This window comes from Nicotiana sylvestris, chromosome 8, assembly GCF_000393655.2.
Source record: "Nicotiana sylvestris chromosome 8, ASM39365v2, whole genome shotgun sequence".
Lineage (NCBI taxonomy): Eukaryota > Viridiplantae > Streptophyta > Magnoliopsida > Solanales > Solanaceae > Nicotiana > Nicotiana sylvestris.
In genome coordinates, this window is record NC_091064.1 from 170,393,942 (window position 1) to 170,420,732 (window position 26,791).

At 37.0% G+C, this 26,791-nt stretch overlaps 1 protein-coding gene across 1 annotated transcript; it reads right to left on the bottom strand.

The window, feature by feature from the left end:
* Nucleotides 1–788: 788 nt before the first annotated feature.
* LOC104230526 (probable serine/threonine-protein kinase SIS8) lies at nucleotides 789–26,276 on the bottom strand. The gene is made up of 14 exons (XM_009783360.2): nucleotides 25,454–26,276; nucleotides 11,412–11,852; nucleotides 10,804–10,907; nucleotides 8,996–9,696; nucleotides 8,247–8,459; nucleotides 6,967–7,007; nucleotides 3,417–3,485; nucleotides 3,216–3,316; nucleotides 2,713–2,791; nucleotides 2,539–2,637; nucleotides 2,375–2,443; nucleotides 2,149–2,198; nucleotides 1,874–2,050; nucleotides 789–1,725 (listed from the first exon to the last, which is right to left on the bottom strand). The coding sequence occupies exons 1-14, from the start codon at nucleotides 25,892–25,894 to the stop codon at nucleotides 1,623–1,625; spliced, it is 2,688 nt and encodes an 895-aa protein (XP_009781662.1). The 5' UTR covers nucleotides 25,895–26,276; the 3' UTR covers nucleotides 789–1,622.
* Nucleotides 26,277–26,791: the final 515 nt, after the last annotated feature.

Sequence of the window (26,791 nt, forward strand, 5' to 3'; positions counted from 1 at the left end):
ACAATTACAATTATATCCAACTTAGAATGCACATAACAAGGGTTAAAAAGGTAAATGATATTTCGATAGGGGCTTCGTGCTTTTAATATAATATAGATAGATAATGTGAATAAATTTTTCCTCATATTTTCACTCTTTCTATTCTACTTTATATGATACTCTTACTAGTTGAGAAGTTGAACAATGGTTTTTTTCCACTACAACATTTTTTAAAAAATCTTTAAAAATTTTAATTATAAAAAGTTGTGTTTGGTAATAATTAATGCCGTTTCCGCTAATCGGATGTTCGAAAGGAGACCAAAATTAGAAGATTTGACAAAATACTAATAGTACTCTGATGCTTTGTTTGCTTATTGTTTAGCAATTCATAGAATAACATTCAGGTAAAAGTTAATACCCCTAGTTAAGATTTTTTTATCAGAATATGGCACTTTTAAGTGTTGGGGTCGGGGTTTCGGCTAGCTGGTGCTTGTATTACTCACTTAACCCAAATATGTAATATTGACTTGGTGGTTAACGAGTTAAGATGAAAGAATTAAGATCAGAAGTTTCATTTTCAAAGTTATTAAAGCATGATTTTTTTGTTCTTGATAATAATGTGTACTTCTTGTGAATCTCAAAAAGTTTAAGACTCTCTAAATCAAAGCCTGAGTTTGTTGTTCTTCCTAATAGTGTGTCGTTCTGCACTAGTGAATCTCCAAAAGTTAAAGACAATGTTAATATCACACTGATATTCCTACCACTTGACCAGAAGAAATTACTTACTCAGCTACAATCTCGTCAACAGATTCAACATTCCGTTTGTACCAAATAATCCAATAAGTTAAAAGGAGCCAACAATTTGCATTTTGAATTTGTAGGCACTTGCTCTCAATTTGGCTACAGCCTACTAAGTGTAAGAGAACATTTAGACAATGACAACACAGGCAAAAGAGAAGAGTTCACCCACAAAAGTAGTTGGGGCATTTTAATACCTCTTTGGCAATGCGTTGAATCCGCAGGGACATAAGCTCCTTACTCAAATTGGTGGCTCTACCCCTTAGCAAATAAGTGTAGCACTGTACAAGTATGACTATACACAAAACTGTCTTTAGCACAACAAAGAGAAGGAAGATGGTAATGCAGGAAATTTTCCTCATATCCATTTATTCTTCTGTTGGTACACAACCTGCAGAGGCCGACTGTTTACAATTGCTTCCTTTGACGACCTTCACAGAATTGAGACTTCTCCTCTGCTGCTCGTTTTTTGAACTCATTACATATCTCAATAGTAGTACATTCATCAGCCTAAAATACTAACTAAAAAGGATTTTATTTCCTTCTTTCCTTTTCTTTTTTTTTCCTTTTCATTTTACATAGTTCAAGTCCCCATACGACGATCCCTATGACCTAATTTCAACTACTGCACTTCGTGCAGCCATTGATTTGGAGATATCTGCCTGTTTCTGAATTGGTTGCGTTGAGTCCCCACTTCGAATGAACCAACTGCTTCCAATCCAGGGTTTTCTTGTGTGCTTCTTTGCATCCACAAGACTTTGCAATCAATTCTCAGTTGCTCTGGCTCTTTTTGAGCCTAGAAACAACCTTCTGTTATTATTACAACAATACCTAACCTGTCAACCTTATTGCTGATTTGTACAAGTTTCAAATCCCTGGACATTAAGACGCTGAAGACACTTGAGACGAGTTATGATCTGCCCAAAAGAAGGGCGCGCTTGAGAATTTCTGCAGGAGAAGAAATGCATTAGTCATTTAATACAAAGAAAAACTGCAGCAATTCTCAGACTGTGCACATCTCAACACTCTTGTGGACACGAACAAGTCTGAAAATCATCTACTCATGAAATAATATCAGAGTTGAATAGACACGCACTGATTCCAACAGTCACTTATAATCTCTGCAACTATGGGATCAACAGTTGCAGGAATATCAAGGCGTCTACCCTGAAAACCAACAGCTCCAACGACCTGCATTGAGTTCATCCCTGACCATGGCACTTTAAGAGTTGTCAACTCCCAAAATATTACACCAAAACTGTACACATCGGATCTGCAAACCAGGCAATCAAACTCATTTAATAAAATTCAAAACTAATAACCATAACAAAGTTCAGTGCCATGACGGATATGAATGAAGAGCAAACTTACTTTTCATTGGATGGTTCATTCCTTAAAACTTCTGGTGCCATCCATTCAGCCTGCAATTAATGGAATGCCATTAGCAAATTTGAAGATTTCAGTTTTCTCTTTCTCACCCTATTTAGACATAATCTTTGTCAACTTTTTGTTTTCGTTCTAAATGGGTATGGAGCAGTAGAAAAGAGGCCTGGAAAAGATAGCATAAACTGAGTCATAAAAGTGAACATGCAATCACCGTTCCGGCTGTTGACTTTGAAGAGAGAAATGTGTGGTGCTTCATGCGAGACATTCCGAAATCACAAACCTTCAAGCATGGCAGAAGCATGGATTATTGTAAACAAAAGCTTAGTTCTCACAAATCTTATAGGCTATTATTTACAAGATTCAAGTCAGACGCACCTTAACAACCCAATTTTTATCAACAAGAAGATTCGGAGTCTTCAAATCTCGATGCACAATGACAGGGTTGCTTGTGTGCAAGTAATTCATTCCTTTGGCCTACACGAAGTTGATAATTAGCAAACAGGTAACTAAAACTGAAACAAACCCAGGGATTCACTACCCAATAAATACCACATCAAGTGCCATCCGCATACGCCTTTTCTCATCAATTTGGATATTTGGACGATGCAGTAACCTATATAAACTTCCCCTGCACCAAAAATACAGGTATCAGATACACTTGAGACAAGAAGAGCAAACAAAATTGATATATTACTTAATAGTAACAAACACGATATACTAATAAGCATCTTGGCATCAATAACAATAGAGTTTTATATGATATAAGAGCTTCTTGCATGTTTAAATTGTATACCTATTTGCTCTCTAAAAAGCAAAGAAATAACAAGAGCGTGATTTCGTAAACGCATATACAAAGATTTGAGTGCACACAATGAAAAAGGTACAAGTCACTACTGATCCTGCAACATTGCCCAAAATATCCTGGGACGAGAATGGCTTGAAAAATGTATCCCATGAGCCAAGATTAGAAAGCCAAGGCTAAACATTTAAGAGATGGGCCAACTTTCAATCGTAGCATGTTAGTAATGTGCAAGTAGAAAAGAGTTCTCAACCTTGGCAGGAACTCAGTCAGTATAGAGAGATTTGGGGGGCGAGTTACAGCTCCCATGAAGAGAACAACATTAGGATGTCTCAGCCTCAACATAATTTCAATCTGCAAAACAAAATGCACACAAAGAGTCCTTAAATTTCAGGAAAGCTCATAAAGCACTAAGTACTACTCCACATCACATCTTCGTCTATGTACAACTTACTTCACATTTAAACTGTGCAAGGGCATCACTTGTAATATCCTGATTCATGAATTTCTTCACGGCAACTTCCTGCAATGCGGTAACATTAATTACATTCACTTAAGTTTACAGAAAAAGTGTGTTAAATAACTATAGAATACTACAGTCAACATTCCAGACCACTCTCATGCTACTTGCACAGAGGTGCTGGATGCTAGTCTATTTCTTTAATACTTAAACTATCAGTTCAAAGTAATGGATGGACAGTGGTCGGACCACATGTCAACTTTCATGGACACCTCCAACCACGAACCATAACACAGATTTGACATGGTACCAGAGAACACAGAGACTACGAAAAAGCTATATTATTCAACTTACCATCTACGTAACTATTAGAGAATGTACATGTCCCACATCGATTCTGTAAACATTTCTAAAGGGATTTATAAAAGTCGTTCGCTATTTTACCAATTACCTTTGTATTTTGAATTGGGTGCTCCAATTCTTTCACATCGTGTTAGAGACATATTTTGATAAACCCATTATTAGAACCTATGTTATCACTCTACGCTTCTTTCAACTAAACCTATTGAACCACTCTGGACTTATCTCTTTCAATCCAATCCACCGAGCCATTATCTACTCTCTGCTGTAGGCACATTCCTTAACATTTGAGCCTTCTCTTTCAACCCCATGTCTATTTCTCATCCTGATGAGCTTACTCTCTCTGATTCGTGCATTCTCTTCAGCCTGTACTCGACCTATTTCTCTGCTCCAAACCCACTCTCTAGTCAATCAAGCAATTTTAATTTCTCAACAGTTAAACCCGTGAAAAAGAAAATCTTCAAGTTGACATGCAGACTTAGGAAACATGTCTCATATCGGCCGACAAGGATTCGCGATGGAGTTTATATATGTCTTAGAACTCTTTTTAATCTAACGTTATGTCACTTGAATTGATGTTTTCGGTCCAAAAACATGAGATTTGGAGACTTGAGTCCCCTGATTATTTGAGAACCTCAGTTGGAGGTTCTAACGACTTAGCTTGGCTTCTTCTATTGTAAGCGTCAACGTGTCCATGATCACCTAACTAAACAAGCTAATTTGTGGATGAAAAGGCCAAGCACATGGAGAGAATGTTGATTTCTAAATTGTGCAGTTATTTTTGTTGATGGACATGTTTTGACCATTCCAGACTTGTTACTTAGTTTGGGTGAAGGCCCGTGCTTAATATACTAAAGATGTTCCCCACTTTAATGATATTTCTAGAATGACTAACTTGAAAAGGAAGGAATCAGACATGTCTACTTATTAGGCACAAGTTCAAGCAGTTATGAAGGAGTTTAATAAGTTGATGCCAGTCATTGCCAGTGTTTAATAAGCAATTAGAACAGCGACAAAAAGGTTCTTAGTTCTCATACTTGATAGGCTTCCAAATGATCTTGACTCAGTGCAAGACCAGATTTTGGCTAGTCCCAATATTCCTACAGTGGATGAGGTGTTCTCCCGCTTATTACCTCTTACTGCTCCTAGCCACACAGTGGTTACCATTTCTAGCATCACAGACAGTAGAGAATCTAGGTGGAAGTTGCTTTGGAAATTCTTGACCTAAGTGCACTCATTGTTATAAAATTGGTTATACTCGTGAGAAGTGATTGGAAGGCTCATGTTGCCCAGATTAATTCCATTGGTATTCCGAGCAATCAGACATTCTCTTTTTCTAAGGCAGAGTTTGAATGACGTCCTCCAGGCCGGTGAGTGAGCAGAAACATGGCCTGTATCTCTCACCCTCCACTCATAGACCTGTGACTCAAGTGCCTCTGATGATATACTTGGTAATGAATCACTTTTTCTACTATCTCCTTTTCAGTCTCTTCCAACAGTCACAGGCTAATGGCACACCGACTATGCTAGAATTGGTCAATCACCTACAACTATGCCCAGTCTTTTTCCAAAAAATTGTATTTCATCCATTCTCCCTAATTCTTCATTATTCTCTAGGATTCTTCATCTTCTACTGAACTTAGTTTGAGGGCATTTAAATAGCTAAATTAAAGAATTAAGTTCTACTTTTCTTTTGTTTTGCTGGAGAAGGATCTTAGAGTGTCTAGGCTTCGGCCAGGAGGGTTCTCGATAAGTTCTTCAAAAAATCTAATTCAGGTCCTAAAATCCTAAAATGAAGAAGATTCTCTTGTTTTGCTTACGTTCTTTTCTTTCTAAAAGAAATATCTGATTAAGTTTAATTTGGGGAGCTAGGCAAAAGAAGTTGAAAACCCAAGTAACAGAAGGGAAACTTTTTAACTGCCCCTTCTTTTCTCCTTCTTGCAATAATATCTAAACATCAGGTTTCATATGCTACTTCCATTTTTGGTTTTATACTACTTCGCAATCTCTTCAATCTTAAGGAGGATAAAAGTAGCTCATAAAATTGAAGGTGAATTGGAATGCATGATCTAAGATAAAGAGAGAATGAAAGTGGTTAAAACATTAAGCTAGGTGTAGATTGATTTGGCATGGAGAAACCATCATTACTACATGTACAAGATATTTCCCGTGATGTGAATGTATATGTTTGCATTCTTATCCAAAAAGAAAGTGTATATGTATGCAATCAGGAGCAAATGCATAGGTGAGAGTTAATTTGCAACTTAGGGACTAATGGGAAGAAACGAACTCGTGAAGAAAATATCAGCTTATCTATTAAGCTACATATAGAGACCAAAGAAGAGATCTTATCTTTACTGCATACTATTATCTGAAGGAACAGTTGGTTTGAGTGCTACTGCAAGCCCAATGACTTCTAAATTAGCTTTATCATCTTCTATTCCAAGCATATCACGTAGGAAAACAGAAACTTTATGCAGCAGTGCTGCTAAAATTAAAGTAGACTGGAAACCCTAACTATCCTTCCCCTTAGAATCATGAGAACCACATACGATTCCATGCTGCATTACTTTTTTTTTTTTTGAATTGGTAACTATTGTATATATTAAAAACATCAGTACATAGGTTGCACTGAAAACCAAATTTACATGAAGAGGATTAGTAGATGTTCTAATTCGAGACCTAGCAAGATCCTAGTATGTCTATGATTGTCAATGTATCTTCTATGTAAATCTGTTTGCACAAAAAACAAAAAAGAAGAATAGTTAGGTCTATGCTGCATTACTTTTTGTTTCTCTTTTCCTTTGTCATTGTCCTTCACAAATCACATCTTTTGAAATATCTTCAATGAGTAGTACAAGCTACCTAAATATTTTGTCATGTCATTGATTGTACAGAGTGCGCTAAGAAGCGTGTATGCACCCAAATGTAGTGTTAATAGTTCCTACTGTTTCACAATACAAGGAAAAGATTGACAATAGATATATGAATTTTATAATACTCTCCAATTTGAAAGAACTCTTCAGAAAATTAGAAAACTGATCCAAGAAAAACACAAATTCATTCTGCTTTCTTAGGAAAATGGAACATACAGAAAAGGGACTTGTCAAATAGAGCTGATGCACTATGGTTCTTATTCTACTCAGGGTAGACGATGGATATATAAATCAGAAATAAGACTTACTGTGCCATTCCATTCTGCACGGTATACCTCGCCAAATGACCCTGAAAAGTCACCTCAGTGTTATTATGTTGAGCATTCCATCTTAAAGATATTCAGTTTTTCACATTCACTTTAGGCAGAGACAAATAACTAATTTACATGGTAAACTGTAGAAACAAATAATCTGCTTCCTAAAAGTAAGCAAATAAAAGGACGTCAATCCCCATAGGTGAGGGATGGGGGAAATCTGTAGCAAAGTACTAAAAGTCCCTACTCAAACAATATTACTGAAGGCACTCACCCAAAAAATTTTGCCCTGTGAATGAAGTTGTGATAGAGAAATGGGAGTGGCCAGTGACAACAAAGTATACTTATAGAACTGGAGTGTACATAATACCAAAAAAGGGATACTATGATAACTTTTGGTAATAAGATATTGAAAAGGCATTGACATATATAACATCATTCTGTTTCCAGAAATTGGTCCAAATATGAACTGAAGTTGGAATGGCAGTAGTGTATTAATCATGTTAAGAAAGGTGATGCATTCAGCTATTATCAATTAGATGGAGGAGATCCAAAGCCCCAAGAGTTGGCTAAGTAACTAATAGCACATACATAAAATAAAAGATCTTATCATCTGCCAATTCACCCTAACCCAACGTACAAGTTACAATTTGCCAAAAGAATAAAAGCAGTTAAACTAACACAGAAGACAGTTTTGACAAGTACCTAATCTAACAAAATCCTCTAAATACGTCTATTTTACACCTTATTATTCATATAAATTCACCTATGACCTATTAACAGAAATATTCTCAAACTAGGAAATTCTAAAATGAATAAGCCTGAAAACACATAAACTTGGACAAAAGAAAATGACCGACTTTTTTTGTTTATGAACAAGTTTAACAACATCAATAGAAATGGTTTTTTACAGAGCATAAAAATATGATGTTGCTCTATTATCTGAAAACATACTAAATAGCCGAGCAGACACTAGTATGTACACAGTTTTATTTTTATTAAAGGTAATGAAGAAAAACAGTAAACTTTGCATCATTTGGTAACTGCATATGAACTGTCAGCTACATAGTTTAAGAATAACATACAAAACTATTCCGTCTGCCATTTTTCTTCAATCATTTTAAAACAAGATAGCTGTTCATATGTCTACTACAGAAAGGCAAAAGGTGCAAGCTTAAATTTGATTTTAGATATAGCCACCGAGACTTTTTCCAAGGTTGCACTGCCCATCCATGTACAATCACACAAAATGAACTTAAAGAACTTGGTCTTACCAATACCAATACGTTCACCAACATGGAGATCTTCCCATGGAATTTCCCACTCTGCCACCCCGCGTAGCATTGGAAGCTGCTCCTTCTGCACCGTGTAAGACTTGGACTGAATGCAAGTAACTATTTCCCTTGCTTTACTAGCTGATTCTTTGTCTTTGTATGTACAATTGTTATCTGAAATATTTCCAAAATTCTCCCTATAGCATTTATCACCTTCATCAAGCAAGACAACTTTCAGATTGTTCTTTTAGAATGGCGAAAAGTCAAGAAATCCACAAAAAAGGAAATTGAATCTAACTAGGCTAATTTAGGGGATGGAGAATATGAGATAGGGAATAGAGACTATCAATTCTTTTCCAAATTGGAATCCTTCTAAGAAGTCTATGGGATCATATGGATGCTTGTCCCCATTTTGACTCTTGTATGGGGAATCACAATAGGTGTACTAGTAATTGTTTGGTTAGAAAGAGAAATATCTGCAGGAATACAACAACGTATCAGCACACGTTGTTAAATAGAAATTAGGAATGTCCGTCGTTGATAATTTAGTCATCAGCCAGTTGTTCTTGAATGGGCCCATTCAAGGATGTAAAATATCGCAGTGTGATAAAGAATCAACTAAAAAAGATCCCCTAATTCCAATTAGGAACTCATTTCACGAAGATGAATAAAGTAAAATCCAAGAAATGCTCCATCACCAGTTTGGATTGTTTCATCCATTCTACATCTAACAGGTGGGAAACTCTCACCTGAAGTATCATTTAATGCATTGTCTCCAGGTGCAGTAACAGTATACTCCTGTTTGTGCTGCAAAATGCCAGTTTCATAGGTGATGCTGTAAGGGAACTGCATCCCAGTGAAGGCTATAAGAGACTGCTTGTTATTTTCTGAACTTTGTCTAGTATCAACAACCCTATTCTCTGATAATTGATTTTTTCCAGCAACAACTCCTAAAATCAAATCTGATGGTAAATACATTTGACTCTCTGGAAGAACATCTTGAAGTTTAACCTCTGTGTTTTCTGCAGGACCGTTCACATGCTCATAAGCTTCTCTAGCTTGCGTTATCTGTGCCATAGATGTATTATCATGGGAAACTGCTGAAGTGTCGCATAATCTAGTCGATGATGGAAGGAGATTTCCACAGTCATGCTCAAACTGCGTGCTTCCAGGTCTAACTGAACTATTTCCACTACCGCCCTTTGCTTCAATGCAGTAGAAAGCTGGTTCAGCCCTTGAAATCCATGTATTGGCAGTTCCATGAGCAGCAGTAACTGAACCTGATTTCGTCCCAGTTTGTGTGTCAAATACCGGAATTGAAATGATAGTACCACCAGCAGGAAGTGGTGTAACACTGTGCACGTCTACTGCATAACTTTGTAACTGACCACTTGATGCCTCGGTGGGAATCAGGGCACCCGGTGCACCCATTAAATCAATTATATATTCACTGCACGTTAAACCAATAATCATCAGATCCTACTGGAAAATTGCCTAAATTTTCATGGTCGTAATTCTACAGAGAGAAGGTTAAAGAACTAAATAGAAGATAAAGGCAAAAGGACAAATAGCAAATATCCTACATGAAAATAGCAAGCCTTAGACAGTAAACTTTTGACTAATTACTTGACAACAGAAAAGAGATTGTACAGTGGGAAATAAACAGTACTAATTTTTGTTGACAAGTATAAACAATACTTTTTTTATAAGTATAAACAGTACTAAATTTTACAAAGACGCATTTGGGTATGCCTTCATCTACTTGATAACCGAAACAAGAAAGAAGAAAAACTAAAATGGTTATTCTCGCAAAATAATATAAATCGGCAAGTATTAAGTATAGCAGTAGTCTCTGTGCAGAAAGTTCAACAAACTTGTTTCAAAATCAAAAGCAGATCTGCTAAGTCGCTCAAGCAGCTCAATACTTAAAATGAGAACAGGCTAAAAGGAGTGCAGCATCTTTTTCGAAGCTAGCATTTACCCATCTAAAACCCTCTAAACCTTACACCTGCGCTGTATGATTTTCAACAGGGTGTGTCAGAAATAAAACAAAGAAGAAGGAATTGAGAGCGTTAAATCCCACATTGGTTGAGGGAATGGGTTGCGGACTTGGGTAATCCCCCTTCATGAGCTAATTTTTTGGGTTAGTTAGGCCCAAGGTCCATTTCTTCACGTGACATCAAAACCATCAATTCATGTTGTTGTGATTCTCATGTTGGGCCCTTGTGTGTTATGTTATTCACGCTCCAGTTGTCCAGTTTTGGGTGTAAGGGGGAATGTTAAGCGCCACATCAGTTGAGGAAATGGATTGTGGTCTCATTATAGGGTCCTGGGGCTAGTTTTTGGAGTTGAGTTAGCCCAAGGTCCATGGATGAAAAGATTTAAAAGAGAGAGATAAAAAAACTCGATAGCCACTGTGAATGCTTTTCTTAGAAATATTACTTTTGAGAAAGCAGAACAAAATCTTAAATAAGTTCAAAACACAAACCGATATTTTCAGCAAACACTATAGTTCACATATACATCCAGGAAATATGCCCATCAAAAAATTGTTTACCTTCCATTGTCAAATTTGATCAAATTAACTGCTCCATCATCAGTGCCAGTATAGTAACTTCCCTTAACGAGCTTGCATGGCAAGTTGATTCTATCAGCAAGTACCTATCATCAGAGAAAATGATCCATATTGGTTAGAAGCATGAGTCTGGGAAAGACACCAACAGAAATCAGAGAAAAAGGTTGCTCCTTTAGAAAAGAAAACAGCTCAGCAATGAACGAGTACAGAAGAGAAAGTATCATTTACCCTTGGAAGTCAGAAATTTTCCATATTTTCCATTCGATCACAAAAGGAGTAAATACATTGAAAAACAATAGAATTAGCGCTGCTTTTTATTTTGAATAAGATGCCTGATGCCCTTATGCTAAAGCATGAATTTCACCGCTGAACCTAGACAGACATGCAAAGATCTATTTGAAGTAAATAGTGGGTGATACAGATGATAAAATGTGGAAGTTAGCCCAGGAATACTTCGATTCTGGATACTTAAATGGTAATGAGTACCAAATCATTTGATACTGAATCCAACACCGATTTATCCTAAAGCAAGTTAATCATCCATATCAATCTAGTAAAGAAATGTAAGGGAAGATTGAAGCTGTTGTCACCTTAAAGAGTAAGGCCCTATGTCTTGAATGTCCAATATCAAGACAGCCAAGGGGAAGAATGATAGACTTCAACGAAATTCTTAGCTCATAACTCCTTGCAGTCCACCTCTTTGACATTTCTTCTGCATCATTAACAGGACCTCCCATTCTATTAGCAACAAGCTCAGCAATTTTCTCAACTAAAAAACTTGTAACCGGGACCTTCTTCAAAGCTCGGCATTCCCGGGACATGAAGTACACTCTCTCCTCAAGCTGTCGCAGTTCCATATCAGCTGCACGGTTTACTAAGATAACTTCGTAATTAACATTATCCAAAACTGAAACTGCTTTTAGATCCACTAATAAAGGCATCTTCCCCTGAACCACCGCACTGGAATTAATTCCATAAACATCATAGAATCCATCCACCACTTTCTCATTATAATTTACGACATTATAGTTCTGCATTAACACCAAGTAGGAGGTTTAGTACCAATTGAAACTTAAGATGCAAAAATTAAGCAAAAAATACAGGAAACAAAATACTAAATAGAGACAGCCCTAATTCTGCTAAAATTTAAACATGCAAGAGCAGCATGGATCTTGAAATTGTTTTCAGCAAATATAGGTAGCAGGAGATTGTCAAGAATTTTAAGGATCTAAGTATATTCCTCCCCAGAAATAAAGTCCAATTTTGAACACAAGGACATAATCATGTGCAAAACTACACTTCAACATGGCAACAGTAAGTGAAAATCTATTTCTCTGGTGTTACGAACTAAACTTAGTTCAAACTAGTAACGGTAACTGTTTATACACAGACAACGACTGTGTTTATTAATACTTTTATACTGCAGCCTTTGTCAGTGTTGAATGTTCTAATTCAATAGGAGATAGGATCGAGGTAAGAACTAAATATTAAGTGAAAGTGGGGACAATAAAGAGATAAACTTTAACTTCTTGGTGTATTTACTTCAAAATAATGTAAACATTAATCCAATCCTACCTTTCACTAACATGAAATTAAACACTCTTTTCATTTTAAGAAAGTAAGAACTTTTGGAAGGACCTATAAAGCAAAGCTGGAGCAAAAGAACTGCATGTTATCATTTGCAGAAGCAGCAACTTTAAGAATACTACTATGACACTAACCTGACACTTCAATTGGAGAAGAAAGAAGTCTTAAATTATTCATCACTATTGACATGCATACCACTCAGTCTAAGAATAAGAAATATATTTTCTCCAAAAATTAGACATTAAATTTAGATTAGACATATTTATCAAAAGAAAAAGTTCAGATCAGCCATAACCAATATAAAGGGACTGACATAGTAAAGGAGGCTAAACAAAGCTATCAAAGGGATGTGTGCCATGGCTCGGAATATCCTTCTTTAAAGGAAAATAGGACAACTAGTTGGAAAAAAAGGAGTACATGTTTTGCGTCCGGTCATTACCTTTAATTATCTCCCTCGGTTAGAGGGGGTAGGGAGAAGGGGGATATTGTTTCTTATGGAAGTTAAGATTCTTTCATGGAATGTGAGGGGGATGAATGACCCAAACAAAAGGGTCATCATCAAAGTGGGAGTTAGAGAGTGGGGTGCTAACCTAGTTTGCTTTCAGGAGACAAAAATGGAAGTTTTGTCGGATGTGATTGTGAGGAGTGTCTGGGGAGGTAGTTGGATAAAATATGACTGGGTTCCAGCAGTGGGAAATGCCGGGGGCATTCTTCTAATGTGGGATGATAGAAGCTTGGAGGTAAAGGAGATTAAGAAGGGAGTTTTTTCTTTAGCAGCTCTTGTCAAAGATAGAGTGAGTGGGGATTTGGGGGAGTGTACGGAGCGGTAGGACAAGGGTCCAAGGTTTTTTTTGGGAGGAACTGGCCAATATGATGGGAGAATGGGACATTCCATGGGTTCTGGGGGAGACTTTAACACTATTAGATTCCCGGTGGAGAGATTAGGGTGTAGTATCATTTCGAGGGCCATGGAGGAGTTTTCTGACTTCATCAATGATCACTTTCTCATTGATCTTCCTCTGTCAGGGGAAAGGTTTACTTGGGCCAGGGCGGAGGATTCCAACTCAAGGTCTAGACTTGATAGATTTCTGATATCGCCCTCCTGGGATGAGTTGGTGCCGAATGTGCTGCAGATTCCTTTACCTAGGCTGACTTCAGATCATTTGCCTATCTTGCTAGATGGATGCAGAGGGAGGGGGGTGCGTGCTCCCTTCCGGTTCGAAAACATGTGGTTGAAGGTGCCAGGATTTGGTGACAAGGTGAAAGAATGGTGGACAAGCTACGGGGTATAGGGACACCTTCATTCCGTCTTTCGAGGAAACGTAAATTGCTCAAGGGAGATATTATTAGGTAGAATAAGGAGGTTTTTGGGAGGATAAAGGTTAAAATGAAGGAGCTTATGCATGAATTGGGGGATCTAGAGAAAGGAGAAGGGGCGAGGGAGTTAGATGAATCTAAGAAAGAGAGATTGGGGGAGGTTAAGAGGGAAATAGTCGAGTTAGCAATAGCTCAGGAGACTAGTTGGCGGCAAAAATCGAGGGCGTTATGGTTAAAGGAAGGGGATTCGAATACCAAATTTTTTCGCAGGGTGGCGGTTGCAAATCGAAGGAGAAACTTCATAGAGTCCTTAGTGGTGGATGGGGTGAGGATTGAGGGAGAGGAGGAGGTAAAAGGGGTGATAGTGGGGTTTTATGAGAACTTATACAAAGAGGAGTTTAGTTGGAGGCCAACTTTGGGGGGAATAAAGTTCAACCACATAGGGGAGGGAGACAGTGAGTGGCTAGAAAGGGCTTTCGAGGAGGAGGAGGTGCACGAGGCTGTGTCGAGTTGTGCTGGTGATAAGACCCCCGGGCCTGGTGGTTTCTCCTTGGCCTTCTTCCAGCTCTGTTGGAACACCATCAAGGGGGAGTTGATGGAAGCCATTGAATACTTCCATGTGAATGGTGTTTTCGAGAGAAGTATCAATGCTTTTTTTATTACTATTGTGCCTAAGAAAGAAGGTGCATCTTATATCAGTGACTACAGGCCTATTAGTCTCGTGGGGAGCATTTACAAGATCATTTCTAAAGTGCTTTCCAATAGACTCAAGAAGGTTCTTGACGTATCTGTTTCGTCCTCCCAGAATGCGTTTGTGGAAGGTAGGCAGATCCTGGATGCCGCTTTGGTGGCAAATGAACTTGTCGACTCCAGAAGGAAAAATAGAGATCCCGACTTACTATGCAAGTTGGACCTTGAGAAGGCTTTCGAACATGTCAACTGGGAGTTCCTGGATTTCATTATAATGCGGAAGGGGTTTGGGGCAAGATGGAGGGGATGGATCAAGTTCTGCATTTCCTCGGTCAGATTCTCCGTCCTGGTTGATGGTAGCCCGTGTGGTTTCTTTGGCAGCTCCAGGGGTCTCAAGCAAGGAGACTCCCTATCCCCATGCTATTCATTCTAGTGATGGATGCTTTGAGCAAAATGATGGATCGAGCAGCGGGCGGAGGTTTCTTGAGAGGATTCTCAGCTTCGATCGGGGTGCCCAGTGCCCGAAGAGTCTCTCATTTGCTTTTTGCGGATGACACCCTGATTTTCTGTGATGCCAATATGGATCAGTTGACCTACCTGAAGCAAGTCCTGCAGTGGTTTCAGATAGTATCGGGTCTCAAAATCAACCTCGGCAAGTGTGAGATTTTCCCGGTGGGTGAGGTTGCTAACATTGATGCTTTGTCTTATGTTCTCAAATGTAAGTTGGCTCCCTTCCCACTACTTACCTGGGTCTCCCACTGGGCGCTTCGCATAAGGATACTACGGTTTGGAATCCAGTGATCGAAAGAGTTGAAAAAAGATTAGCAGGCTGGCAGAAACGGTACTTGTCAAAAGGCGGAAAGGAAGTGCTCATTAAAAACACTTTATCGAGTATGCACACCTATTACTTGTCCATGTTGCAAGCCACTGTGAGCATCACAGAAAAACTAGAGCGGCTTCAAAGGAATTTTCTATGGGATGCAGCGGATGGAACTAGAAAGTATCATCTAGAGAATTGGCGGACAGTCACTTCCCCAAAGAAGTGGGGTGGAGTTGGAGTAAAAGATCTTAGCGTATTCAACAGAGCTTTGTTGGGGAAATAGCCGTGGGGATTCGGGGTAGAAGAGCATGCTCTATGGAGGGAGGTCATAGTAGAAAAGTACGATTCCACGGGAGGGGGTTGGGGGACCAAGGCAATCACAACACCTTTCAGGTGTAGCATGTGGAGGAGCATCATGAAGAATTGAGAATCCTTCAATGGCAACATCTCTTATAGGGTGGGAGATGGAAGGAGAATCGGCTTTTGGAATCATAGGTGGTGTGGAAAGGATACTCTGACGGTCTCCTTCCCCCACGTCTTCAGAGTTTCAAACCAGAAGGAATTGATGGTCCAACAGATTCGTAAGGAGCATGTAGGGGGTAATATGGGACCTCTCATTTAGAAGGAACATGCAAGATTGGGAGATTGCGGAGCTCCAAGATTTATTGACACTATTATATGGGCAAGACATGCCTCAGCCATCTTGTGATTCTTGGAGATGGGGTTTGCGTGGCGATGGTTTGTTCACCGTAAAGTCCTTTTACCAGAGTATGTTGGTGAGAGAGGAGGCCTCTTTTCCATACTCCTCGATTTGGATTCCTAAGGCGCCCACGAAGGTGTGCTTTTTTGCATGGGTAGCAGTGAGGGGAGTGATTTTGACGGCTGAGAATCTGCGAAAGAGGGGAATTACACTTGTTAGTTGGTGCTATATGTGTAAAAGCTCGGGGGAAGAAGTTGATCATCTTTTGTTGCATTGCCCTGTGTCTTCGGCTTTGTGGAGGGCGATCCTGAATCTTTTTGGTGTTCAATTGGTGATGCCAAGCACTGTAAAGGAAATGCTATATAGCTGGGCCGGTTTCCGTAGAAGAAGAAAGCAAAAAGCGTAGAAGTTCGCCCCGTTAGCTCTCATGTGGATAGTTTTGGGGGAGAGAAATAGGAGAGCTTTTGAGGGGATTGAGTCTCCTTTTTCACATCTTAAGAATAGTCTTTTATCTTTGATCACTTTTTGGTGCACTCATATAGCCCCTATTTGTATAGAAGATTGGGCGTCTTTTGTAGAGAATCATGTTCTGATGTAAATTCACTACTTTTTAGTATACTTCTTGTATACGGGAGTTCTCTCCCTTTTGATTAATACAATTTACCTTATCAAAAAAATATTATGTCCCTGATCTTTTTAATCTTTCTTTTCCCAGTTAGACCCAACTCCATGAACACCATGTTTCCGATTGTGGTAAAACATCTACATTTCTTTACACAACAAAGACATGCATGCCGTCTTGTAAGCAATGAAAAAAGCTAAACTGGAAACAAACAGAAGCGCTTAATACATGTCTCCTGAGTTTTCAGACATCGTATCTGAACTCCTTGAACTCTTCACGCTTCATAAGTGAATTTTTTTTAACAATCGAGAAATCTCGAGGGCCAAACCAGCGCACAGTTTGAAACTCAGTGGATAATTGGCCCGCTCCTTGCTGCATAAGTTTATTATGGTCACGGTAAGAAAGGCTTAATGGAACTGGGGTATTGGCTATTGGTGGTGCATTTGGCTAGAGAAAAATGGCAATATTATAAAGCAAGAACCCTGTTCAATCACCTCTATGACAAACTAAGTGGATTTGTGTTCAAAAACAACCTCTTGTGCTTGCCTTAGGCTTTGCTATGCCTTTTAGGCTGGTCGGCTAATTAAATGCTAGCGTCAATGAGAATGATTATACAATGTGTCGAGATGTATGATCATCTCATCAAAAAGTTTGTCAGAGAGCTCACTTTAATTACTTAATTATGTCTTCAACACACTCTCTTACATACAAACCTAACTCTTTTTGTTGGTCTAGGTGCCTGAACATTTTGTTAGATAATGAGTGGAGGTAAGACTTGAACTCAAAATCTGTCTATGAAACCATGTAGAATTCTGTTATCATCTCATCTAAAAATTTAAAGAAATGAACCTTCACCTAACTCAACCATAAAAGTTAACTCATGAGGTGAGGATTGTTCAAGATCATATATAAAGAGACAAACAACTCATTTCCTTACCCAATATGGAACACTTTAACACCCCTTCACACGCTCAAGATCAGACATCTGGAGCAAGAATAATTGAAAACGGGAGCCCAGCAGTGGGAAACACAACTACAGGGATGAGTTTGGCTCAAATATCATGTTGAAGAGTGTGACTATCTCATCTAAAACTTTAAAATGTTAAGAGAGAACTCGCTTTTAATTACTTAATTGTGTCTACAACATAATAAATCTGGGGAAAGAGTGAGAAAATGTAGACTTTAAAGACTATACAAGGGTGACACCGAACAAGTTTGGATTTATGCTCAATAGATTATAACATAGGCTATATTTTCACTAAGAAGTATGGTAACTCACAGGGAGAGTAAGTAGAATCTCCAAATGTTATTAATTGACCCAAAAGAAAAGTATGATAAAGTGTCGGAAAAAGTCCTCTAACGGGTACTAAAGAAGACATAATTTCATGTTAAGTACATAAATATCATAAAGGTTTTATGCAAACGGGTTGTCATGAGCGCTAGAAGTAGCAAAGCGGATATATGTGAGTTCGGAGTTCCCCATAACCGTTGGTTTAAACCAAGAATCTATTTTGAACTCACACTTGTTTACTCTAGTTATGGATGAACTAACCAATAGTACAATATGATTCCATCATTTTTACTATTTGCATACAGTATTGTGTTGAATATGATCAGTGAGAATACATACAGCCGTCTCCAACTTGTTTTGGACTAAGCATAGTTGTTTTGTTGTTGCAAACAATAACGTGTTAATTGATGGAACTAACAAGGGAGTCAATCAAAGGCTTGAACTCTGGGGAAACAATCTAGAGTAAGAGTTTAGGATAAGTAAAAGTACAACAACAAACCCAGTGTAATTCCACAAAAGGGGTTTAGGGAGGGTAGTGTGTACGCAGACCTTACCCCTACCTCGTGAAGATATAGAGGTGGTTTCCGATAGCTCCTCGGATCAAGGAAAAAAATAAATAGTGTTGAAAAAGAAATACAATAGTAGGGAAACCACGAAAAAAAAAAGCAGGAACAATAGCAAAATAATAAGATAATGAAGCAAAAGAAGCAACAAGTAGTAATAGAAATCTAAGAATAAGGAAATACAAGAAAATTACTAATACTACTGGTATGAGAAAAATACGCTCGACTACCTACTAACTCTCTATCAAAATTCCCGACCTCCATACCCTCCTATCAAGGATCATGTCCTCGGTAAGCTGAAGATTTGGCATGCCCTGTCTTTCACCCTCCCCAATACTTCTTTGGCCTACCTTTACTTGTCGTTTGACCCACCATAGTCAACCTCTCACACTCTGGGGAATCTATGCATCTTCTCTTCACATGCCCGAACCATCTCAGTGTAACTTCCCCCATCTTGTCCACCACAGAGGCGACTCTCACCTTATCCCGCATATCCTCATTCTTAATCCTATCTCCTAGTGTATCCACACATCCATCTCAGCATCCTCATTTTAGCTACTTTCAGTTTCTGGACATGAGAATTCTTGACTGGTCAACACTCCTCCTCATACAACATAGTCGGTCTAACAACTACTTTATAGTATTTACCTTTAAGTCTTGGTGAAACACTCTAGAGTAAGAGTTTACGATAAGTAGAAGTAAGAAAATATATATGCACCGGAAGCTTAGCCAACATGTAAGAACAAAATTAACGTGAGATTAGATAGGATTGCATTCCACGAATGTTGATTGGTTATGTTTAGGCAGACGCCTAAACATAGTGAAGCCTTCAATGAAGTGCCTTCTAAATGAAGGCGTAAGGGCATCTCAAGGAACCTCTGACAATGCTAATTTATACAAATGGGAGGAACTATGAAGTAGATGAGATGATGGAGAATATTACCTGCAAATATTTGGTGGACAATTTGGAGGGAAAGAAACTCAAGATGTTTTGAAGGAATTAGCAGCCCAGTGTTATCAAAGGCGCGTTTAAGCCCTGAAGTGAGGCTCAAAACATGTTGAACGCTTCGCCTCGCTTAGCGGGCGCTTCAGTGTTGTCATCAAGGCTCTAAAACATACTTTTCCTTGCCAATGAGCGTAATTCGAAAGAGGCGACACTAAATAATTGATATTTCACTTTATCGTAAATTTTCTTTAATTTTTTTGTCCGTATATTTAGTATTCAAGCTTATAGATATTAGTCTTAGACTACACATACATATCTGTAGTTTTTCTCCGTTTGCGCCTTTCTTCATTAAAGCCCACACTTTATTTGCGCTTTGCGTTTAAAGCCCCAACAGTCCTTAGAGGTTTTTTGCGCTTTGCGCCTTTGATAACACTGTAGCAGCCCAAATCAGAAAATCACGATGAGTTGTCTGTTCTTTTTTATTTTTGTTGTAAAGAATAAATCATGGAAGAGGCAGAATTTTTATTAGACATTATTGAATCCTTGTAAAAAGATTAAGGATTACTTTTGCTTTTTGAATCGTAAATATCGTTCCTAGCACAGTCTTTGTGCTGGAGATTTATAAAACACTGTTACCTTTCTCAAAAAAAAATGTACTATAATCTAAACTTAGGTATTAGTAATATCACTAATAGCCCAACTAGCTTGAGATATATGCATAATTGTTGTCATCATTGTATTAGAAGGATTTATCACTTCTGACAAAATAGAGTCAATTGAAGTTGTGTTTACCTAAGTTAAATAATGAGAGGAATATGTAATCTATATATATATATTAAAAAGAGAGACAAAGACACCATATTAAGCCAAGTGGCAGCATAGTAAAAAGTCATTTGGCAATTTTAGGACAAAAAAAATACGTATTCATAAGATTAAGCTAAGTGTCAAGATACTACAAAGCCACTTGATAAATTTTACAATTATTCATGAAAAAATGTTAAGCACCCATAAAAAAACCAAGATGTAAATAATATACAAAGTATTATTTATAAATTAAGACAAATTGAAGAATATGAATAATAGAAGGCTTCTCTATTTAGACTTTTGAACAAAATAATGGAGTAAAATGTTTCTCTCTTTATACTTTTGATGAATTCAAAATTACAACTTAATAAAAAATAAATAAGGGTATTTTAATTATAAGTAAAATACTAAATGGGAAAACTAATCCTATAGCAGTAGGAAATTATAATATACAAAGTATTATTTATAAATTAAGACAAATTGAAGAATATGAATAATAGAAGGCTTCTCTATTTAGACTTTTGAACAAAATAATGGAGTAAAATGTTTCTCTCTTTATACTTTTGATGAATTCAAAATTACAACTTAATAAAAAATAAATAAGGGTATTTTAATTATAAGTAAAATACTAAATGGGAAAACTAATCCTATAGCAGTAGGAAAAATGTACAGAAAGAGAAAATAATTATAATATTTGAATATTTATAATTTGAATTGATTGAAAAAATAATGTAATCACTCAAAAAATTTACTGATAAATTTAGACAATTGAAGATTTTTGAATTGTACAAAAAGATTTGATACTATTTCGAAAAATTTTGTGTTAAGTGTCATCACTATAACATATCAAGTTTAAATTTTTAGGACAAAACTCCAACAAAAGTTTCAAAATTATTTTAAAATAGAAGATAGAAAATTAAAATAAAAAATTAAACCTGCCAATTCTAAAAAATTAATACTTCCTTCCACATTTAAGAAAAATTAATACTTCCTCCCACATTTGTTTGGCAGTTTTTTGATTTATTTATTAAACCTTCCAATGCAAAAAGAAATATAATATTTTTTCCCACGTTTTTTGTGTTGCAGTTTGTAATGTATTTATATACTTAACATTTTTTACACAGAAACAAGAGGACGGAAAAAACAAATCACCAGAAAATTCAACCTCACGATTGATATCTTCCAAAATGCGGGCTTGGAACAACAATTCTATCCTACCTCCATGATTGATTCTTATTCCTGTTCTCCTATGCAAATAATTATTTATGCGGTTTCTTCTTTCAAGTATCCACATTAAGCCAAGTGACAGCCTAATAATAAGTCACTTGGCATTGCTCAAGACAATTGGTGATATTAGGATAAGATAAATAAATAATATAATAAAATTAGTTAGTTTAGAATTAGTGCGGTTAATTTTGCTAATATAGTTGTGAAATGCAGCATTTCTAATTATACTAGACGTGAAAGTTCTTTTTATGATTTTTGTTGCTAAGTTATGTGGAAGTTGGATGTAATTTTGTAACTATCAACACAAAAATCTGCAAAAACTATTCAAGCGGCAAAATGCCTAAAAAGTTAATTAACATTTAAATTTCAAAAGATAAGTAATTAACCTTATCCCTAGAAAACATCTAACCCCAAAACCCACGTCTTTTAAAAAAATATATTTATTTCCCTTGACTCCATCACCAATGTCCTCTTAACTAAAAACCTATTATTCTATGATCCGAAATACGCCAGCAAATTTCAGCATTCTCGCAACCGGTGACAATCGGTACGAACAATATAAAAATGGAATTGTTCACCATAGCAAGGTTTTTTGGTCGGCCAAAGTGTTCTCCAAGGGATATAAATCTATCAAAAGAAGCAACTTTTCAACCTATTAATTATATTATTACTGATCTGTTTTCGTATTTTTACACCAACATTTATCAGTCAATGGGTTTATATAATAATATTATCTACTAGTTCATTGAAGAAAGCAAAAAGATGATAACTATTTTTAAACATTTTAAATGCAAACTTTATCTTGATTTTTTTCAGTTTCTTCAAGTACTTAAATAATAAAATTGTAATTCAAGAAAAAATAGTAGAATTTAGATAGACTTAAATGTATGGATATCAAGTGCATTTACACGTCCATAAAATAATATCATTTACATGCTTCTTTGTGTGTATCGTATTTTTCAAGTAATATTTTCTCATAAAAATTGTATTTACTATTCTCCGTGCAACGCGCGGGTATGAATACTAGTTTCAATTAAAAATAGACCAAAATAAGCTCCCATTTAACAAACCATGCAGACACACAAAATTAGACATCTCAACAAGAGCATAGGTTTCAACATTTGCACACCCCTACCATTTTTCTTTTTATTCTTTTTGTTCTTTTGGTGTAGAGGAGCAGGTTGTCCTACAGGTGGGTTGATGCCAAAGTAGAAGGACTAGTGCATGGCGAAGATGATATAAGTGATTTAAGTGATATGAGTTCATAGCCAAAAGTAATATAACACAACTTCAGAACTAAATTAAGTTTATAGCTAGATTTTCCGCAAACTAATTCTTTGGCCAATAAGTTTTAAGTTTACAAGGTAGAGCATTTTTAATGAGGGAATCTAAAACTTAAAAGTAACCAGATCCCAATTGATTGATGCATTAAAAGGAACATCTCACTTTTTAGAGGGTAGCCATTTGAAATGGCCAATTTAGCCTAAAGGCTTTGGACGAAAGCAATTATAGCAACTAAGAAGACTCCAAAGTTCATCCACTATATTAGTAGCGCTATCCCATGATTTAAATGTGGTATTGCACTTATTAATCTTGAAAACTCAAAAATAGTACCTAAGGAACTCCTAGAAGCATAAGACCAACTATGCAAAAGGTTATACATAGAAATGTTTATATCAATCTTCTAGTGCTTACTTGTGATGATTCAACCTGCAAGCACCAACGTTTACCATATCCATGTACCATACACTTCAGAGAGGAGGATCAAGTACATCGACATGCACCAATACCCAATACTTGTACCTATGTAGATTACAAATTGGAGTCCCAAGGATTTGATTGAAGATCTTTGAGATTATTTTAGATTATTATTGCCTAAATCAATCCGAAATAGTGAGTAAACCAACCTTAGGCTTGGGTAATATGTTTTTAATGTTCAAAAATTTGAATTTCAATCAAATTGAATCATTTGAACCTACTTTACAAAATTCACTGCTCCTAATAGTTCTAGCCAAAAAGACTAAGGTAGAGAATGTCATATGTTTAACATAACTAAGTCAAAACCACATGCCCCTAGGCTTTTGTCGTAAGAATAAATCATGTGAGTGCACCCCCGGGATTAGTCGGGAGGCTCTTAGAGACTCGGACACCCGGTGCAAATCAAAAAAAAAAAAAAAAGAATAAATCATGTGATGTAGGTTAGGCGCACATCACGAGCTTGAACTATGCCACAATTTCACAAATAAAAGCCTAATATTTAAGTGGAGAAGGGTAGAGAGGTGAGCCATTATCCACCGAGTTTCAAAATGTGTGCCACTGGCCAAGGGATATTTTTCAGTTATCAAAAGGATAAACTAAGTCAAACCCACATGAAGATACTAGGCGTCGCTAAACATAAATACCTAATAAATTCTACATTCTAGATAACGCCTAATTAAAATGGTTCATAAAGCATCTATTTAGTTCCATGAAATGATTGTGTTGTCACGAAAGATGAAGAATGTAATTTAAATTGACCTCCAAGCTTATATTGTTAATTGTTTTTTTATCAGTATATTTTTAATTGTTACAAGGGGCTGTTTGACTATACTAAATCTGAAATAACCTCTACAGGTTCATATTTATGAGTACTCAAATGATCTAATTTCGGAGCTGAAACATTAAGAAGCATTGGCTGCACGTTACTTTTGAATGTAAAGTGTAGCTATCTCCTTCTATGTACAAAAGGAAACTCGGAACCAAAATGTTAAGTTTTGTTCACTTCTTAATATCTGACATACTTATAAGCTTTTAGCATCTGTATATTTTCAAACAATCTTTTAAAAACATTAACATACTAATTTACTTTAAAGACATGTTATTTTGTTAGGCTGGCTATTTTTAATTTTAGTTATGAATCAAGTTGTTTTCACTTAAAACTTGTAAAGCATTTTTAGTGGAATGTAATACATGCAATTGTAAGTTTCAAATCGGGTTAATAAAACACCACCAGTGATAGTCAAATAGCTAGAAACTACTTTTGTTGCTTTATTGCAGAATTCACAATTAAAGGATACTTTATCAAAAAAGTATTTGAATCCAACCAAAAAATTAAGAGTCGTGCATGGGTGGGGGTTCTCATTAATGGCTCAATAAAATACAAAATGTAGGTGGATGGATAACGCTTCAATTAACACGACAACGATTACAAGATAGAGCATTTATAATGAGGTAATCTACAACTTAAATGTAACAAGATCCCAGTCGATTGATGCATTAAAAGGGATATCTGACTTTTGTGGAATCTACTATCTAGTTACTTGAAATAGCTAGTTAGCCTAAAGGCTTTGGAGGAAAGTGATTAATAGCAACTAGATCAACCCCATAGTTCATAGTTGGAACCTACACTCATTGTCTTCTTATAGGGGATACTAAAAGATTTTATACGAGGCGATATTAAAGGGAAATAGATTGAATTAAAAGGTTTTTAGGACAAGACACGTACACAAAACAAAAATTAGATGTTGCTACAAGAATGTAGGTTAAAATCCATTCAAGATGCATTCCCCGGGGTCGGTGGGATTGATGCTTACATCATACATCTAAGCAAACACAAGGAACATGGGTAAGGTGGAGATGAGGTCTGTGTAGCTAGAGCACTTACAATGAAATGAATAGAGCTTCAAATATAAAGCCTAATTTCCAATTTTAAGATAATTTAATTGGCTGTCAAGTTCAAATTTCTGGGATTTATAGCTTGATCCTATTACCAGAGGCCTATGATTTAGATGCTATCTAGAAGCACAAGTTCAAGCAGCCCAATTATGAAAGACGCGTATAGCCGAGTAGTATCGGTGGGGTCTTTCGTTCAATAGGTGTGATTTGATTCTCACTATCCCCTTACCTTATCCCCTAAATAATAACAAAAAAGGTCAGGCAGTCTAATTTTAGATAATTTATGTGGCCAATTAGGAAGAAGCAGAGTTTCAGTATTTTTTCCATCCATAAGCAAAAATGTTGAAATTAAACCTAAATTGAGAATTTGCAAAAGCAATAAGGAAAACCAAAAGGATGATTGATTCATACCCAATAACGAAGTGAAAGGAACTCAACAGGATTTTCCAAAGGGGAACAGCCCAAGCTAATCTCTTGTGCAGCTTTGATCTGGGCCGTTTCTGGATCTTCACGAGAATTCGGGTCAGAAACACTGATCGCCAAAGCCAATTGAACCTGAAACTCCTCCTCAAAGTAATTAAAGTCAGCAGAATCTGAAACCGAACCCGAATTCGACTCAGCCGCGGCTCTAGCCAATGCGGATGAAGTTGACCCAGATTGTGTCGGGGACACAGATGAAGTTGACCCAGATTGCTCAAACCGGTTCGTTGTTTGCTGATTCGGATCAAGCAAAGGCGGAGGAGACTGATGAGGTGGAGGAGGAGGGGTGTGATGAGGAGGGTGGTGGGGATGCTGATCGGCTACACCACCGCCGATATGAAGTTTACGGAGTAAATGCTTCATTTTGGACATGGTGAAGTATCATGGAAGGGAGAGAACAAAAAAAGACTCAATTTTTAAGAGAATTTGGGGATATGAGGAAAAGGGGTGGGTAGAAAAAGGGGGTTTGGGTTGGGGTGGGGAGAAGAAGGAAGATTCGGTTAAATTTGTACAGTTCTTGAGTTGCTAGTACTAAACTCAAACTCTTGTTCTTCAAGCTAAGGAGAGAGAGAGAGAGAGAAGGGAAAGGGGATGGTGGTGGAATTAATTCACTGCTCCGTATTTTTTTTTCCTCTTCCCTCCAATAAGAGTTACAAGTGTAGTTTGTACATAGTCTGTCTTTATTTAAAATTGAAGTCAATACACACCTGTTGTGGGGAGTTTTGGTTTTGGAGGTTGCGAGAGTGGGGGAAGGTGTTTAGATGAGGACAAAAAAAGGCCTGAAGGTAGAGATTGTGGTTGATGGAATTTCATTCATCCATCCTAGTAGTAATGAACAAATGATCTAAGGTCGTACATCATTTGAGTTTCTCTATGTTTCTTTTTTCACCTTTAGGTCCATATTTATGCCCAAAACTTAATTTTTGTCATTTTCTTAACTAGTATGTGTTGTTATAAGGTTCCTTTGATGACCTCCAAGAAATTGGAACGGAAAAATATGCGTTGCTATAAGATTATCATAACTTAATTTAGAGTAAGTGTCAACTCGAAGGTAGATGCTAGGACGTTGCAAGGAATGACTTATAGTAAAATCTGAGCTCGTTTGGCCTTGCAAGCACTTATTAATATGCGTTTTTTCCTTTATTCATGGTTGATATATTCTGGCACCTTAGGTGTATAGGAACCACACAAATCTATTCTGGAATCGGTATTTAAACTCTATTACGACAACAATATGATAGGGCAGGTCTGGTAAAAAAAATAGCTCGA